Source organism: Rissa tridactyla, chromosome 4, assembly GCF_028500815.1.
Source record: "Rissa tridactyla isolate bRisTri1 chromosome 4, bRisTri1.patW.cur.20221130, whole genome shotgun sequence".
Lineage (NCBI taxonomy): Eukaryota > Metazoa > Chordata > Aves > Charadriiformes > Laridae > Rissa > Rissa tridactyla.
Genome location: NC_071469.1, coordinates 29,190,683 through 29,210,298, shown reverse-complemented (window position 1 = coordinate 29,210,298; position 19,616 = coordinate 29,190,683). Strand labels below are relative to the sequence as shown.

Sequence of the window (19,616 nt, the reverse complement as noted above, 5' to 3'; positions counted from 1 at the left end):
TTATTGTGAAGGCAAACAACTCCACAGCAAAGTGAGGAGACAGTAGTCCCCTTTCAGCTCTCACCTGTGATGCACACTGTGAAATCATCTCCACAGGAGACCTGGCGAATGGCTTTTCCCTGAAGCTTCTCAACATGCTTTGGCTGCCGGTAGGAGGCTCTGTCTCCATGTCCCAGTTGCCCATGCAACTTGGTGCCTCCCTGCATATTCTGCAAGACAGAAACATCTGGTAAGGTTATGTATCCCCAACTCCAGAGATGGTGCCGATAGTTATAGCACCTCAAACGAACAACCAAAGACAGCAAAGAGCAAGAGAAAGTGCGTTAGCTACTCCAGGGAAGAGACTGCTATCTATGCGGCATAACAGCAGGCAACATTCTAAATGGTAGCACAGCCTTTCAGGCAGTTATGCACTAATGAGGAGTGATCCAGTCTCAGGCCACCAGCTGGTGAGGAATCCCTGCTCCTTTCTCATCTGCCTGGCTACAGAACCTGCTCCCTGCTGCAGGACTGAAATTCACCCTTCGGCTTTTTGACCTACTTTTCTAAATCCTAATGGCTGCGAAAAAAAACCCCAAAACATAACATGAAACAAATGTCACTGAAGTGACCAGACTTACCAATTCTACTGTAAAAGCAAAACAACTGTGAGTAGTGTTGAAGCTAAAACTAAAATATGAATAGCCAGCTGAAAGTTTTCAGTGGCCATTCTTGCAGGAACATCCAGCAAATGACTTCAAGTTGCTCTCCTCTCGTTTGCAACTCTTTCTTCTCTCACCCACCTGCCAGTATTTTCTAATCTGTCTTAACAGATTCTGTACCATCAATACAAAGGCCTGTGGAAGCCTGGAAATGCAGAATACTTCCACATCACTGACGATCTAAGCCTGAGAAGACTGGATTCAATTGTTTTAAATGCATTATAGGCCAACATTTTTTAATTCACTTCAAACTATTACAGAATTTCCACTCATCGAAAAAAGCAGAGTTCTTTAGTATAAGACATCTCCGATTTCATCTACAAGCTGCCTCACAGATGACATCTGTATTACAACAAGGTCACTCATCCCACCCATTCTGATCTCTGAAAACTTTCCTCAAAAATACACAAAGCCAACAGAGCATCACAAAGCCTCCAGTGCATTTCTAGTAGTCCGGAAGGGGAAGAAGACATGTTTGACTCAGCGTCTGGGCCTACAAGCCCACCACCTACAATCCTCAAGTGCACAGCAAGTCTCCAATATACTTCCTGGCATGATGGAAAAATTCTCCCAAAAACACACTTGCCTTGGGAGACTTGGGTCAGCCCCAAAGCACGTGGCCTCACAGAATGTCCGCTACAATCAGATTTCTCTCCGTCCAAGCTGGTTGCCCTTCTGATTCTAACAGGCTCATGAACGGTCAGCAGTGGACCTGGACTCTCCTCTCCCACCCTTACCCTCTTTCGTCCAGTTTCTCTCACTTACCACCCAGGTGTAGAGCTCCTTCTCCACTGTCACCACAGCAAAGTGAGTGTTACCAGCACACACCTGGCGTGCACTGCAGCCACTTTTGATGGCATCCAGCTTCTGGGGGGTGGACTTCCCGCCTCCCCAAACATACACCTCACTAGTGCGTGAAGTCACCACTGCAATGGGAGCCTCATTCACGGTACTTGACCTGCACAAGACCCCCCCGCAAAACACACATACTTTTAATGAGTTTGTGTTCGCTGTCATCACTCATTTTGCTACAGTTGTCTATCAGTTTTCCCTTCACGACCATTCATGGTTTTTATTTTCACAAAATGTTCTCTTTGTTGAGAGCTTGTGAGGCCTCAACTGCTATAGAGAGACTCAGGATCAAACCTGTCTCGCAGCAGCAGAGAAAGTAGCTCCAGGAAGCATTTTTAAAAGCCTACAATCCAATTTTATATCATTTAAAAAGACCGGGCTTTCACTGAATGGCCATGGAGCTGCTGTTATTTGTGAAAAATGAAAGCCTTACGAATGGTCATGAAATCTTGCTCAAAATACAGAAGCATCCAAAAGCTTCTAACTTCCCACTATCCTCTTTATTTAAATTATAGGCTTCCATCTGAGGGCAAAAATATAACTCTCTGATGCAGGTAAGAATCAATTCACAAGCAGATTGCAAAATGGAAGCTGTAATCAAAGCAAACTGTTTGTGAGCAAACCATGAACTGGAACAACTTCACATAAAGCGTTCAGATAGTACTTCCAAGTTTATGAGGGGAAAAAAGGCCAAATTCTATCCAATAAATCAACAGAAAGACAGCTATGCATGTCACGGAAGCCAGGTGCTTCATGGAACAACCCCACTTATGGGCTTACTGGGGACTGTGGAGAACCTCTGCATATATTCACTTTTATGAAAGATATTTACATTCACTTAATATTCCAACATTCAGTCATATTCTTCCTGCTCACGGGAATCTGTGTGAAAGGAGGGATCTACATTACATCCTCAGATATGCAGGCTGTAAAGAGTACAGCCTCAGTAGGACAGATTAGAGCTGTATGGGACATGCTGAGGTAAGGCTCCAGCCATTCATATAAGCAGGATATAAAAGGCAGAGTAAAACGTGGGACAATAACCCTGTAACAACTACGTCAAATTCCCAGCATTTAGGAATCTTCTAAACTACTCTATTTCATTACGGTTGTCACAGACTAACACTCTCGGCAAAGTTCCTCTCTGGGGAGCCGTTCTCTCCAGACTTCCTTTCAAGCACATGCCCAAATAATTACCTTGGTCGCTTATTTGGCCCATTAAGCAGTGTGACTTTCTCTTCCATCTCCCTGCCAAAGGAAAAAAAGCATTTTAGGAAACAGCAACATCGCCCAAAGCAATTTACTGACAAGCAGCACACAAAGACTGCTTTCGTTTCCAATAAAATGCTGCTCCTTCTTGGAGGAAACGTGGCAGCTGTTTACCAGCTCACAGCAATACACAGTAAGTAGGGCAGAACTGATGTACCATATAGCTAACAAACTTAACAGGACAGCCGAGGACAACAAACTATATGTATATATATATATATATGTACACACCAGAATGTGGCCAACCAATACCCATATGCACAAGAACGACCTTAAATGGCTAAGTATTACCAGGATTTGGGCTTTTACCAACGCACACAGCAAGACAAAACCCAAACTTTGCTGACTATCAAGTAAAATAATCTTGAAATAAAGGACTACATCTACTGCCCCCAAGAATTCTGGTCCACTTTTCATAAAAAGACAGTATGTGCAGACCGATGGTCAAACTAAGCTAAAATACACCACTTTCAATGCAACTCTCTCTGGAAGAGTGAGAGCGCGGGTCTCTATATTGCATGAGATGTATATTCTGAAAGGTCTTTTCCAATGATCATAGGAGGATCTAAGGGTAACCCTTCATTCAGAGGTCTGAAGAGCGGGAACCAACATTCCTCAAAGAAGCCTCAGAAAGGGATGCCTCAAGATTCTCAATCCAACGGCTTCTAAGACAAAAGGATGCAAAGACCTTTCTCACCATACCCATGCACCAACAGGCATAGCAACTGATCAGAAGACAAGACTGCACTTCTCTCCTAAAGAGGATGAAGTGTACTTCAACAACAGGCCAAAATAACTTTAGGACTTTGCTTCAAAAGCGTGAACACCACCAGTCTGCACAAACCCTCCTGTTCTCCCCGACACCTGTCCAGGTTTCAGGCAAGACCATCTGATTACCTCCTGCGTTTGCTGAGAAGGGGATGTTCAAGCAGCTCATCTGCTGTGGGTCTCTTCTCTGGATCCTGAAAGAAGTGAGCAACAAGTCATTCTCTGGGAAATGCTGATCACCTACAATGAAATCTTGGGCCAGATATCAAAGCCTGCATGGACGTCCTTCTCTGACTCCCTTCAGAAGGGAAAGGAATTAATCCAAATCTTTGGAATTAACAGGGATAAATGCCAGGATGTATGGGAGGGACTTCCATGCTCTGAAGGTATCAATAGTATGTTTGCTTTCAAGAAATTAATTCCTTAAAGAAACATAGAATCACAGAGAGAAACCCAGAACCTTAAGAGACTGTACTGAGACAATGCCCCTACCTCTGCAGCACTGCATTAGAATATAATTTATTCTTCCAGCCCATTAAATAATCATCAACAGAGTAAACCCAGCACCCCTCCAGAGCCTGCAGGACTGAATGGCATCTTGAGACAATGCTTTCAGAGGACTGGAGAGAGCCCAGCCTTAGTGACGCCTCAGGTCTCACAGAAGTTACCCTGCATCAACAGCCCTCCCGCTGATATAGACATGTCATTCCCCTTCACCTCTGAATTTCATGGCTTAGGCAGCTGGGAAGGGGTGTCTGAAAATTCAAAACTGTCTCACCAACCTGATCAAGGCACGAATTCACCATCTGGATCAGCTCCCGGGAGTAGACAGTGGAATCAACCTCCATGGCTCGATTTCCCTGTACAATCTTCACACAAAGGTTCAGGGGATTCTAGGAAGAAACCAGAAACCAGCTCTAAGGGAACTAAACTGGACAATGTGTCCAATGGGGAGAGATGCTAAAGGCCACCATTATTTTCTTCCTCCTTCTCTGATCAGTACACATCCTCCCTTCTTCTCTGCCTAGCAGGTTCTCCAGAAGCCCAATAATTCCTGCAGAAATGGTACCTCCGATCACTAAGACTTGGTGGCAATATCCAACTTTTCACCAAATTCCATAACGGTGGAGAGAAGATAGGTTTCTCCCTGCATGGAATCTCCTGCGCAGCATATTGCCATTGAAACACCACACAGAAATGCTCCCTTTCACCCTCCCCATGCCAGCTTGACCACACTTCTCTTGCACCCAAACTTTGAGAAAGGGTAACAGGATTAAATCCTATGAAATCCAAAGGCTGGAAGTTTTTGCTACAGAATGCTGCACAGAAAATTTACAGCTAGTAATGCTGAAAAAACCAAAAAGACTACACAATCACAAACTTCCTCCCTGTAGAGAAAAGGATGTCTCATTCACAACCATGATACAAATTAGCACAGCTTGTATTCTGCATCTGGTAAACCCAGGGCTGCAGACAAAGCTTGGCAGAAGCCAGAGAGGCATCTGCAGTGCAGGGTAGGGGAAATAGTGTAGACATTTTCTCTGTCTATAGCTGGCACTCCCAGGCCACTATTTTCTTAATCAGCAGATTTAAACAATGAAAGAAAAACATGAGTTAAGAAAGCTATGAGCCAAGTGTGAATCTCAAAGTGATAAAAAATAAGGTTACTCAGTCCATCCTGGTTTGCAGACTTACAGTAGCATCAAAGGTCCTCTTCAGAGTAAGCAGCTCAAAGATGACACAGCCCACAGCCCAAATATCTGATTTGAAGTTGTACTTCACACCCTGGCAGAGTTCTGGGGACATGTAATACGGAGTTCCTACCAGCTAGGAAAAAAGAACATTTAAAAAATCAGAAATGACCCAGCAGCCTTGAATTCAGTAGCTCTGCATCCATCACGTTCACACAGGCCCACAAGCATCAGAACTAGATGCAGATCTGACACAGCACTGAAGTGACACAGCTAACACACACCACCAACGTGCTGGAAGGATGGGAACAACAAGCACGCTTCTTCCCTTCTCATCTACAAGCCTGTGCCTGAGCTTCTTAGATCTGCCTCTGCTCAGATCCTGATGTAGTACATACTTTTCATCAGAGTAGTAGTCATGAGAACACAGCAAGAACTTGCCCCTCTCTTACATAAACTACATTTAGAAGTAGTCAGGGATCACATACTGACCAGGCATATGTAAACCCTCATAAGAGGCTGAAGGAAAAGGGATCTAGCACAGCTTCCAAACACAGGTGCCAGCCCATGGCTATGGAGCCACTCTGATCACAAGGTACTGCCAGGACAAAGGCTACGCTGTCTCCCACGAATGAGGCGTTACTTTTGGGTCAGTAAGTATAAAGCTGGCATGAGTCCCATGTAAAAGGCTTTCACTTGAGAATGGGCTTTCCTGAACAATTGGTTCAGAACAAACACCACACACAAAATCCCAAAACCCAGCACTTAAATACAGAAGCCCTCCCAGCTACAACAGAAATAGTGGCATCACTCAAAGTCACAACAAGGAGACGCAGAACAAACGTGATGAAAGGTGTAAGAATGAAGCTTCCAGATTAAAGGAGCTCATTCCCTAGCAAGGAATTAGACAGTGAAATAGAATGAGAAAGAGAGAATTTAGAAGAAGGGGAAATATTTATAATTGCCCTCTTTTCAACTCTCTCAGCAAAGCTCCAAGGACTACAAAGCTGGCCTTTTATTAGGCTCTGCTAGTACACTAGATACCTAATGGACATATTCAGAATCCACCATCTCCCTTCCATCTCCCGTTACCAAGCGTGACAGCTAGAGAGCTATGCGAGTCCTAGCCACCTAGTGAAGGTTTAGAAGCCTACCTAGTTGTATCATATGGAGAACTAGGACACTGCACCTAAACCTTTTTACCCCATGATGTAAGCTTTCTGTAATAAAGACACAGACATATTCTCTATATCTACCTTGTTAAATGGGAGAAAGAATGATAAATTAAGAAATCGGCACTTAGTAAGCAAGACATAAACGTTTTACATAATTGTAATTTGACTGTTACCATTAAAAATACTGACAGTGACATGTTTTGCGCTCATTCCACACAAAAAATACTTCCAGACCACCACTGGTCATTAGATCACAAACTGAGCAACTAGCCCAGAGCACAGCCAGCATATACAGAATGAAATATGAAAGAACACAGTTCAAATTTTTTCAGAAGTGAAAAAGGAAAAAAAAAGCTCACAGGTGTAGATGAACACACACAACGCAGGTAAAAACAAACCTGGAAATTAATAGCACAGACTGCACTTTCTCTGAAAGCCAGAAGGCCATGAAAAATGTGATGAAACAGAAGTGGCTTTGCTGCAGCCCAGCTTAGCAAGGGCTGCTGCTGCCATGCGGCAGCCTTGAGCTCCCACTTACTGTGCAACTGCACAGTAACCCTCGTGTTCTGGAAGGAGGTTGGCAAGCATTTAACTACACATCCGAACAGAACACCAATAGCTTGCATTAAATCTAATAATACGGCCTGGTAAGGGGAAGTGCAAGCTGGCTTGCATCCCAAACTACAATAAAGGCCTTTAGCAGATAGGAGCTCCAAACAATGTCTCCCTTTCCAAGCCTAGTGCTCACCACAGAAATTAATGGAGCTGGGAAATCCAAGTTGAGCCTTTGAGGTGCCTGCAATACAGCTTACCCTATGTCATAACTCTGGCTGCAAAACTGCTTTCTGGAAGGGTCTGGGACAAAGCCAAGCTGGACAGCCTTCTGTTAGAATTAATCTCTCCTACAAAGCTTTGCCCCCCTCCAAGAGCATTACCAATAAACCATACACCTGGTAACCATAAGAAGCACAAGTGTCTTTCTTGTTTCTTTGTAATTTAGTTCAGAGCCTGAGCATTAAAGAGGTAGGAGACATATCTATGGCACAGTGCAATGTCAGGCAAGCACATCCAAGCTATCTCAGATTCAGCTGAGGCAAAATGCCCCTGTTAGCACAGCAGCATGACCAAATTAATTGAACTTGCTAAGCTGGACTTCATCCCAGAGGAGAGCGCTGTACTGATGTGACTATACCGCTTGTCTCTGTCGCTTCGGATAGCACTGCCTTTATGTTACATAGATTCACCTTTGGAAGTACCATGCCTTGGTATCAGGGAAAGAAGAGCAGTGATCTCTAGCACAGCTACACTGGCTCTGGCATAATTCCATGCCCACAGAGAAACATGCTTTGCAGAGAGACAGACCTCCAAAAGGTAACCTGGAAAAGCAAGGACAACTGCAGGCTGCAAAACACCAGCAAATATCCCAATGTTAGTGAGATAACATTGAGGTAAGTTGAGATGAGAGGGAAAGGAGAACAACAGAAAACAAGCAGCAGTAACGTACAGCATCCTAGTCTTCTGCAAGGCATGTAGAGGTGAAAGAAAAACACACCTCAGTTTGCACACAAAGGCGGCAGATACTCACAGTCTCAGCCATAGAGTACTCAGAGTTCAGCTTCTTTGCCAACCCATAGTCTCCCAATTTAATCAGGTTTGCTTTGGTTAGAAAGATATTTAATGTCTTTATGTCTCTGAAAGGAAAAAAAGAAATGCAGACACCCAAATATATTTCCAGATTTCACAGTTCTCCACACGCTACTATACCTCCCCCCAAAATGAGGTACTTGCTCCTCTTCCAGCGTGCTCTGACACACACACACACAGAGCTCTCCAAAGGCAATTAGACTCCAAGTATCGGGGCAGTAACTGCAGTTATCCATGTTTTATCACATCCCCACACAAACACAACACAGTTTAAAAAGCTCAGGCTCCAGACACCTATGTAAAGGACACAAATCAAAGACAAGTTCTTTTCCTCCCTCTCAGTCTCTTCTCATACGAATGTCATTGAGCAGGTCCTATTTTTCCTAGTTTTATAAATAGACCCAAGCTAGGAGTCGCTGAGCTCAATGAAAACATAAATGTGTGCATGAATATGCATGTATGCAAATATAAACACAGAGGGTGTGAAACAGATGCCACTGTAGAACTTAAGCATAACAACCCTCTACCTTACACCTCAAGAACTCTTTATAACATGACATACTATGCCCAGAAGATCAAAAGGCTGATGGCCACAAAAATGCTGAATTCCAAAACTCATTGAAAACACTTTCTCCCAGACAGAATAATTTATGTGTAGTTTCACAGATCAATAGAAGAGGCTGTAAACACAGAGAGGAAGCCCCCGCAGTATGATATGCTTCCCATGGCCAACACTTCACAACACCCACTTTTCCTAACGTACCATCAACAACTTCCCAGTGTAGATCAGGACAACATCAAGTAAAGCAGCACTTTGCATTCATCCACTTGGGGCATCGCAAAGTCCTGGGTCACTCTGACAATGTCTGCAGCAGAAGGAAATCACTGCAAACATTTAAATAACTGTTCAATTCATTATCATGGAAGGATTTGGGGCCACATGTGTCCCTAGACTGTGAACCCTGCTGTGAAGATGGGCAACAGAGGTAGTAAGCAGGAAATCACTGCAAAGCAGGACAGACATGACATCTGCTTTAGGTCAAAAACAGGCACTACTTTGTTGAACATAGGATACCAACCCTTCATTAGCGAGGCTTGCCAATTACCAAAGATTCAGCATGGCAGCAACCAGAATGCTATCCCACAGAAAACACCCTCACACAGCTAAGCTCATTAGTTAGAGAAGGATGTTGTGCAGCACACGACCCAACCACGCTGGAAACAGCTGTCTACATATGCAGTACTGCCCAGAACACCACGGTCTCCGTGAAGCACGCATAAGCCATGAAATCTACCCCTCCCAAACAGAAAAAGGCATCAGAAAAAGGTCATTAGCTACTCATTAAAACCTCAAGAGTCAATGTCAAAATTACCACTGACAGCTAACAAGCTATATTACTTCCTTAAATAACAGGCCGAAGAAATGAGATTCAAACGCAGGACAAAGCTTCGCACAGGTTATATTACAGCAATGGACAAATGCAAAGTCGTCATCACTGTCAGCCTCCAGGAATTACAGAAGGATGCACGTGTTGGTTTCAAGCTATTAATTGTGGAGCGGGTAGGAAGTACCTTTGGCCTTTGGTAACTGCTCTTCCTACCCACTTTAGCAAACATCATTTATGTGCTATGGCAATAAAGGGCCAATTTACTTCCTTCCTACATGGATTAACTCTTTGTTCACAAAGCCACAGCATCAAAGACAGCAATTCCATTTTCATCTACAAAATTTCTTGCACATTTATCACAAGATGGTTTGTAGCCCAATAAGAATTCTTTACAAGAGTGATACTTAACATTTGGGCAGTCCAGCTACGCTTTGGAGAGAAGCTCAGTGCTTGCTTTAAACACAGAAGCAAAGGCTACTCAAAGGAGTTCTGCGTTCACATCCATGAACTGCACTGGTTACCTTAGTTTTACCAAACGCCACACTTACCTGTGAAGAATTCCTGCTCGATGAATGCAGCTCACAGCTGATGCAATTTGAAAGAGATACCAAACCACCATCTGCAAAGGTAGGAATAAAAGCCTTATGTGAGGCTCAAAAAAAAAAAAAAAAACACCCCAATGTGCCCATCACAGACAGGCATAGCAAGAGGGCCTGACCATACCATTTAGATGCTCTTTCAGGAGTATGAAAATTGAGAATTTCCTGTTTTGGAAATCTCTGAAAAGATATTCCAAAGGGTAGACTGTTCTAGTGCTGTTCATAGTGTCTGTCCTGACAAGTGTCACAAAATTCAACGAGTGAAAAGGCTTAGGAATGACAGTTAATGACCACCTGGGAAAGATTTACAGTTGGGCTCTCTGGAATACAAACCGTGACCATTTAATATTCACCATGAGCCGGAAGGCCTTAAAAGTCATTATATAAGATAAATAAGCATAACCATTAACCACCTCAGCATGAGGTGGAAGCAGGCAGCAGAAAATAATTTTAAAGAAAAAGGAACAAGAAAAAAAACAAACTATGGTGAGACAGATTCAAGGTAATTACTCAGAAAAGAACGTACAAAATGGTTAAGAAGAGAAAGAAATCGAGTACCAACCAGGAAGAAACACAGAAAGAGTTTTTAAAGTTAAATGTTAGCCAAAATGATAAGGTGACCAAAGTGAGTTGAGTGCTTTCATTATTCCTCCTTTGGAAGTTTATACTGCTAATAGACAGCCAAAAAAGAAAATAAAAATTTCTGATAGTCCATAAATGATTGCAATATTCAACAGGAAAGGAAGGATATCAGTCCCCAGATACACAGAGAAATTCCCCACCAGCACTAAGGAAAAAAACATTCTATAAACACTCAGATAACAACACAGATCCCCTGAACATTAGGCCAGCCCCACTGCTCCCTCAAACCTCAAATTACCTCTTCTTCAAACAATTTGTCTTTCTGCCGCAGAATCTTATCGTAGAGGTTCCCTCCTGTAATTATAAGTGAGTGAGAAAGACAGAGAGGTTCATGTTAGTTAATGGCAGCAGTTACTCTGCTCGGGTACTGCTGGGAATACTCAAATCCCCTAAGAGATCTGATAAAGCACTACAGCTCACCCACAGCACTCTTCACTTAAACCGGTCAGGCACTCACAAAATTAAATTATTCTTCCATCTGAGAACTTCAACAGCATATCTAAGCTTAAGCAGAGACGATTCTTTTTTAATGCCACCATTTAATACTCTCTGAAAAGTGAATCAGTAAGATAGGCTAGCAGTCCCTACTGTTTTTACCTGCAAGCACTTCTTGGGATATGCAAACATTTACAACCTGTACACCAGGTGAGACTGTCCTGCTCAGCATTATATATAAATAAATAATACATTAAAAAGAGAGAAAGAAAGCAATTACAAGTTAAGAGCAGTCCCTGAAAGCACAAGTTACTGCCTTTCCCCCCTTACTGCCCAGCTCTGACATGCCTCACTCCATCTGCCCTGCCAAATACATCAGTGCAGAATTCACAAAGCATTGACAACAGCAGCACCACCAACAGAAGCCTGAAACCAGCAGGCTCTTCAGGGCACCTCAGAATTTCAAGACAGCAGACTGAAAATCAAACAGAGCTAAAAGAAACGATGCTGAGGGCTGCAGGCAGGGAGACTCCCAGTCAGATTAGCATCCTACCAGTAAAACCCAAATCTCTGATCACATCCTGTTGCTATTCCATTTCCCAATTATCATATATTAAGTCCTAATAGTAGCGGAACGCCAGGCCCTCTCCCATTCCCACAGGTATGGTGCAAGACAGCTTTCTGCTGTATGATTTCCATGGGCTTGTCAAGTTGTAGATGTCCAAAGCAGGTCGCAATGGCTCCTTTGCCTCCTTGAGGGACTTTTTTCAGACTTCCATGTTAGGAAGATTTTTCTGATATTCTAATTAAGATTCCCTTTGCTTAATTTCTTCTCATTTGGCCTTGCTATAGCTGCTCAACATTTCTGTTTTCAGCCTTGTGTTCACATTGGCAAATTATCTACTAATCACTCTTCACCTTCACAATTTAACCAAAGTATTCACTTGTGCCTCTTCTTATGAACCTCCTTCCCAGTGATTCAGTCTATGCAGGCTTTTAGTGAACACTGTTCCTCAGCTCTGATTTTTTGCCATCTTTTTTGATGCTTTTCTGAACCAAAGAGCAGCATGGCAGGTACTACATCGCCAAAATCATACACAAGGAGACCAATTAGCTCTTGATTCAGACAACCAATACCTCTATGCACACACACAAAAAACATATTACTTTCTTCTTTGTTTCATCTAATCGCATCTAACCTTCTGACATTATATTTTGCCTTCAACAAATGTATTTATAGGATATTTCTTCCCAAATCTATTTCAGATGTATTCACCGATGTTATCCCATAGAAATCCAAGTCTTATGGTACCATAACAGATATACAGAACTAACTACAGGCAAATCAGTCAACAACTTGGCTTCCTCCTCTGTAAAATGGGGACAATATTTACTCTAATTTAAAAGTCCTTCCTAAATCTCCAAAAGAGACATACCAATTAAACAGTAAAACCTTTGGATTCTGAGGAGTGTCTGACAGTGACTAGTCCGGCCTTACTTTAAAAAATTACTCACAAATTATCTTGGACTTGTACACTGTAACAAAAGCCACAGAAACAACTATTAACACACTGGCAAAACCAATATCCTTAAGTCTAAATGAGATTCCCTCTTTCTCATGTCCCGAGTTCTATACCACTCAGACATATTCAGGCAATGAAGGCTATATACTCATCTCTTGATTATTGACCCAAAGCAAAACAAGCAGTTTAGAGACATAACCAAACATGCACAGACATCAGTACTACGCGACTTCTCTCTATGTCCTCCTATGAATTCATAATGGACCCAAGCATGCAGTCTTTTCAGGGCAGGGAAATAACTCACACAGAGTACTCCTAAAATAAACAGGGCATCAAAGAGCTGACGTGCCCCTACTATTGAACTTGACTCCACCCTGCATAAGAACAAAAAACAGAGAACCAAAACCAACTTTGGACAACCTGCCAACCAGGGTGTTTGACACCTTTCAAAAATACTTCGCACAACTCTGTTGTCCTCCCCAACTTGTCCCAGTGAAACAATCTGTCCAAGATGATGACAACACGATGACAGCCTTTTCCACCAAAAAAAGGTTTCTGCTGATAAGCCAAGGCTTAATGTAATCCACAAACACACACAGGTTACGTAGCCAGGGGGGCTGTCCCACTCATCCAAATAGAAACCGTATTGCAGTCCTGGGTAGATACCCTGTTCTAGCAGCGTTAGCTGTATATGACCTCCTCTTCCAGCTGCCTGAGAACAGTTGCAACTCAGCCACTCATATCAAATCCTTCTACCACTCCATCCCAGCTGTGACTTTCCCCTGCAAAGTCCAAACAATATCATCTGATCTACTCTTGGATGGAATTTTAAAGTTTTCTCCACCACCAGAACAACCAGATTTATTTTTTTTTATAGCAAATTTAGAAGCTGATAGCACAAGGCAGGAAAAAAGTCCTCACTGCAGTGTGCCAGTAGATTTTTAAGCTTTGATTTCTAATTGCCAAATGGAGAGGTCTATTTAAGAGACCTTACTGAAAAACAGCCCCACTCTGTACTGGCAGAGAAAGCTGAATACCGTGATGGTCTTTTCCCACCATCTTCCTAAAAGAACATAGCAAGGCGCATTTTAAGTGTACTTTATCAAAAACACACATCCTCCACTGCACCAGCTACTCGGAAGACTTGAGAAATCATCTACTACCTGAACTGCCTGCACTAACTACTGGGCTTCTTTCTTTGGCACCTGAGACACAAATCAATCAGAAGGGTTCACAGTCTCTTCTTCAGAAGCCACGCAGCAGAATTCACCTCCACTCCGCTCCCCAGAGGACACCCCAGGAAAACCCCCTGCAGGTTCTGCAGGAGGGCGACTCCGCAATGTGGCAGCTGCCTGTTTTGTGAGTGGGAGTAGGGATCTCACCATTACAGTACTCCAGCTCGATCAGCAGCGTGGTGTTATCCATGAAGTGATTGTAGTATGCAATGATGTTCTCATGCTGCAACAGGGCAAGGATAACAATTTCGTTCAAAGCATCACGACGCTCCTTTTCTGACAGCCGGGTAAGGTCCACCTCCTTCCACACTACAAGTGAGTCATCCTGAAACACAAAAACATCTTTTAATTAAAAACACACTACTACAAAGAGAACAGTATGTGCCTTTATAGCAGGAAATTAAAATTTCAGGAAAGGTAAAAAGGCTTTCCTGCCTCTTACAGATTTCAGACAAAGATTCTTCACAACAATAAGTTTTGAGGGTTTCTGTTTGTCGCTAGGAATACCAATGGCCTGAAGCCATCTTTCTAGCTGGCCACCAAAAACAACAAACCACCAAAAAAAACATACTACAAGGTTTCCAGGGAAAGACACAGAGTTTGTTTTGTTTCAATAAAGACTAAACATACTCCAATTCAATAAAGGGAGAACAGTGTATTTCCAATCCCATAACTGTACAAGACCATAAGCCATTACAAATACTCAGGTATTCTTAAAAAAAAAAAATAAAAAATTTAAAAAATCAAGGAAACGAGCACAAATTTAGTTTGCCCTTGTCTGGCCCACCCACGTTGTCAGACACACTGTGAGTGATCTGTTAAGTGAACAGCATTCATTTATAGCTGTTTGAGCCATGACGCCTCAGGTTGGTCTTCCCCCAGGAAAAAAAATGAAAAACTTCCCTTGGGAACCGAGTTCAAGCACTTTTCTTTGACAGATGCTAAAAAGCACAACTAGGATCGGACTGTATGGGATTAAACGACTTGGGAGCACAGGGAGGACTGGCTTTTCAGCCAGTTTCCCCTGATTACACTGAAACGCTGGTCCCGCGAGAGAGTTACCTGTATGAGATGCCCCCATGTCCTCTGTGACTGGAATAAAACATAGAAGAAAAAAAAAAACAAAACAACAAACACAACGAGAAATCTATTAGCATGAGAAGAGTCTCCACACCTCCCTACGAAACTTCAGGGGACCGAGAGACTAGCAGTGCTCAAATGTGCCGAAACCCAAACCCTGTCAGTCACCCCTGGGGGCTGCTGTCACCCCCAGGGGCTGTCACTCAGTCATGCCGGGGGCTGTTGTCACCTCAGAGGGCTGTCAGTCCGTCAGCCTAGGGGCTGTCAGTCAGTCACCCCCGGGGGGACGAGCCCCGCTGCGGCTCTGTGGGCCCCGGGGCCTCCAAAAACCACCCCGCTCGCCCTGACAGCAGCCCCCGGGCCCTCCTCGGAGCAGCCCCCGGGGCCCCCTTCCTCGGGGGCGGAGGAGGAGGAGGAGAGGGGCCCCTCTCCCGCTCCCCGCCCCGCCACCGCCCCCAGGGCAGCCCACCTCGGTGCGGCGGTAGAGGGTGGCCTCGCCGAAGGCTCCGCGGCCCAGGGTGCGGATGGGGATGTAGTGCAGCTCCTCCTGCTCGCCGGGCAGGCCGCCGCCGCCGCGGGAGCCGCCCCTGCCCGAGGACTCGCTGCCGAAGTCGGAGCTGATGGAGTCGCAGTGCCGCTCGTACTCGCCCAGCGACATGGCGGCGGCCCGGCTCTCCCTCAGCGAGGCCCCGCGAGCACGACGGGCTCCATGTTGGCTCCCGACGACGACCCGGAACCGCTTCCTGCCGCCGCCGCGACCTCCCCCGCTCCCGCCTCCCGCCGCCGGGACCCAGCTCAGCCCCGCCGCCACAAAAAGCGGTTTCAAAGCCTGTTAAAAGCAGGGGTTTAAGGAACGCGGGGCGTGGAGCGGTGAAGCCGTCTCTCGACCCGGCCTCCCTCCCGCCGCCCGGTGAAACCCCCCTGAAGCAGAAGGCACTTTCCTTCCCCAGAAGTCAAGGCTTCAAGGTTATTTTCCTAAAAAAGCTTGCAACTTATATTTTTATAATAAATAACCTGCCTGAAGTAACTGATTTTATATCAAAAAGAGTCAGTACTGTTTCTTACCTCACACATATTAACTTCTTTTTTCCTTCAGGGTACTGCACGTAATATACGTTACTGAAAAATAATCGCTACAGGGGAGAAACACACCAGTAAATACCACAGCTGTGTCACAGGCTAAAAGACCTGCTGGGAAGGTGAGGGCATCTCTGGTGGGTACATACACGTTTCACACCATTAATAACCAGTAGCAGTGTCCCGTACCATGCCACTCGCGATTAATGAGGTTTCTCTCTACCCAAGATGAAATAAACTGCAAGCTTCATAAACAATATTTGAGTTCTGGAGCTGCCATAACTTCTGTCATAAGGAAGTATTAGCAACCTTAATCTTAGTGAGGTTTTAAAGCAAGCAACTCGCCCATCTCAGTTCCTTTGCTGTGCATCACAACTATTTCCACACAAATGTCCTTCCAAGCAACAAAGACAGCACCTCAGTTTTAGAATAAAGGAGCTTTGTAGGAAATGAAAAAGCTCACATGTGTTCTGCTAAGGCTCATTCACTCGCTCCACTGCAAGGGGAGTACCTGGCAACATGTAATAATTTAAAAAAAAAAAAAAAAATCTAGATGGCAAAGTCACACAGAAATGGCATTAAGGAATCTGTAACAGTTGTAGAAAACCAGAAGACTAACTGAAAAAGTCAATCTTCATTTTTCCGGTTTGAAAAGTAGAGTTATCTTGCCCATTATTATCTACAGTATCAAAACAAATCTTCCATAAAATGAGCACAGTAGTAGCTATCTAAATCAGATTTAGTCACCCTACTGCGTTGCCTTTACTACGCTTTAGAAAGCAGGGCAGCAATTCTCACAAGAAGATGCTCCTAAGGGAAGGAACAGCCGCTGCCCACTCAGGTTTATTGGAATATAACTGAAGAATATACACCCGACTTTGCACCGATACTCAAGCATGTAAAGACATCATACCACCAAGAGACAATGTGCCATTCTGCCTCTTGCAAAACCATTATGGAAGGATGAGTTTGGGTAAGGGTAGGAACACTCTCATTTAAACCAAATCATAGCAAGGACCAGCCTTAGTTCACAGGTTTCATTCATGGCTTTCAGAGTCAAGACAGCACATTGATTATGTTACTAACACAAGGATAGAGCAGCCCACGCTGAGAAGGAAGAAATGACAAGGCATCTACATGGTTAATTATAATTAGGAAGACAACACCATGAGATTCCATTTACATGTGTATAGCAAATACCTTAGACCTGGGGGAAGATTATCCAAATAAGTTATGTTCAGGAGGGAAATAAAAGACCAAGCAGCTGGTACGGTGAGAAAACCCTACAGCGTAAAGCTCTGCAGCAGATCAGATCAGACCAGACCAGAGCTGCAATGGGGTAGAGCTGGAAAACAAGCACAGCCTCCTCTCTGCCTGCAGGAACAACACCCCCCACGTAACCAAGAAAACCCAAGTTCATCTCATTACCATTCCAACAGAAACCTTCAAGGGCAGCTTATGCAAAAAACACACAACACAACTGATTTAAAAGCTCAGGGAAAAGGTACCTCGGGAATATCAGCTATGAAAGGAAATGAAGCAGCGGAGGAAACCGCAGAAGTAACACTGAGCAACGCAAGCGTGGTTCTGTCGTTGCCTTTTCTGAGTAATGTGCCCCCAAAGGAAGTAATTCAACACGTACATTGTATTGCAAAAACTGAAACAGACCAGCTCAGGTGGGTCCTTCAGGACACATCAGCTTTCTCCAAACATGAGCTAAACAAATGATTCTTGTAGCTACAATCACTGGGACGGACACCTGGAGACCACAGGTCCTCTGGCAGGCTCTGTCAGCAGCTGGAAGTGCAAAAGCTAATGCGCCGAGTTTCAGGTGACAAACCACATGCATCTCTGGCAACAGAAAGAGTAATTGGGCATCAATTACTGCCATTTTGCAGAAAGTTTAGGTCAGTCAGCAAAACAGGCTTCTTACAAACACCATGGAGCAAATACAAGTATTTTAGTGCTGCAGCAAAAGCTTGGGCTCACCTGTTTGAGGTTTACACAAATATCCAAGAAATGCCAACAGGCAGTTTTTCTAAACCCTCTGTTCTTTCCACCTTCCTCAGGGAAGGCAGGCCCACCAGAGCCACCACAGCACCACCAGCAGCGGTTTGGGGGAGGAACAGCAGAACACGCACAAGCGTGGCAAATTTTTTCAGGTGGAGAAGGGGCAGCAGACAAAACTACCAACCTGAGGAGGAACTTTACTTTGAGGGTGGCAGAGCACTGGAACAGGCTGCCCAGAGAGGTTGTGGAGTCTCCAACTCTGGAGGTATTCCAAACCCGCCTGGACACGTTCCTGTGCAACCTGCTCTAGGCGACCCTGCTCTGGTAGGGGGGTTGGACTAGATGATCTCCAGAGGTCCCTTCCAATCCCTACCATTCTGTGAACTCCTGCAGTCTTTACCAGATGCAACTTTTGTTCTCCCATGAAAGATATATCCGTTTCAGGTTTGTGCTCTCTCCTTCCCAACAAGCCACGTTCAATGCATAGGAAGTTCATTTCCCAGGGACTTTGTTCACTAAGGGCAAAGCCATCTCAGCCATCTGAAAGACAAGTACAATGGAGGGACACAACTAGATATGAGAGAGACAGAAACGCATCCCACGAACTGGCACGGGTGAAGAGAGGCCACGCTACTCTCCCAAACCTCTGCTGAAGGACTCCATCAAGCGCACAGGCAGGAATCCCCTTAATGATCTCGCCAGCCAGTTGCCAAAGTAAGTTTGAGTCGGAAGTCCCCTGATCCGCCAGTTAGGAGGCAAGACAGGTGTTGTGTGCTTGGGTAATTTCTCACATAGCTGAGCAACTTGTGAGAAATCAGCATCAGAGTGTGCAAATTGCTCATCCCCTCGCACCTGCACGCACCCAGCAGCTGCAGCGGGCACTCTGTACGGGGCGCAGCCTCCGCTGGCAGAGCAGGAGGGGGAATACACGAAGATATACCTTACTTAGGAATGCTCACGCGCTTTGTTAAGTAGTGTGATAATTAAATCGTTAGTCACATTGACAAGTGGGTGGAAGAGGCTGGAAACGTCTGATGCAGTTTGCTACGGGCAATTATAGATTTACCAGCGATGCATCTGTCACACACAAACGATGGGCTCAGACCCAAGTATCTGCAACAACTCAACTTTACCCCATTTCCCAGAAGTAAAACAGAATGAAGACACCAGCTCTGCATCCCGGTGCTGTGCAACAGCCCAGACCCACCGCCAACCTACCGCATGGGAACAGCTGTACAGTTTCACATACTCAAGTATTCATCCAGGCAAGAACTTGCAGAAGCTAATCCTTATCCAAACATCTGGGAATTTCCCTCCTTGAAATTCTCCCCGATAATACTAACTAGCTTTACGTGCCCCCAGTCCTGTTATGTGGCATATCTCACTTGGCTACTGGGTGACAAAAGGCTCGCGGGCTCAGCAGAGATCTGGCAGCACTTTGCTAAATAAATACTTAACCACTCTCTTCAGTAAGCATCTGCCACTCACATAGTGCCTACTCACCTTTGCAACAATTTAAAATTTTCT

At 44.5% G+C, this 19,616-nt stretch overlaps 1 protein-coding gene across 2 annotated transcripts in view; it reads right to left on the bottom strand.

The window, feature by feature from the left end:
- NEK9 (NIMA related kinase 9) overlaps positions 1-15,729 on the bottom strand; it is a 25,460-nt gene extending 9,731 nt beyond the window's left edge. The window contains exons 1-12 of one of the 2 annotated variants that reach the window (XM_054199964.1): positions 15,472-15,729; positions 14,985-15,014; positions 14,070-14,247; positions 10,968-11,023; positions 10,037-10,107; positions 8,042-8,147; positions 5,286-5,417; positions 4,373-4,483; positions 3,720-3,784; positions 2,751-2,801; positions 1,467-1,659; positions 65-209 (exon numbers count right to left, since the gene is read on the bottom strand). In XM_054199964.1, the coding sequence (XP_054055939.1) occupies positions 65-209; positions 1,467-1,659; positions 2,751-2,801; positions 3,720-3,784; positions 4,373-4,483; positions 5,286-5,417; positions 8,042-8,147; positions 10,037-10,107; positions 10,968-11,023; positions 14,070-14,247; positions 14,985-15,014; positions 15,472-15,660 (1,327 nt within the window). In that variant the 5' untranslated portion in view covers positions 15,661-15,729. The remainder of the gene's footprint in view (positions 1-64; positions 210-1,466; positions 1,660-2,750; positions 2,802-3,719; positions 3,785-4,372; positions 4,484-5,285; positions 5,418-8,041; positions 8,148-10,036; positions 10,108-10,967; positions 11,024-14,069; positions 14,248-14,984; positions 15,015-15,471) is intronic. The other variant, XM_054199965.1, reaches the window with a different exon arrangement.
- Positions 15,730-19,616: the final 3,887 nt, after the last annotated feature.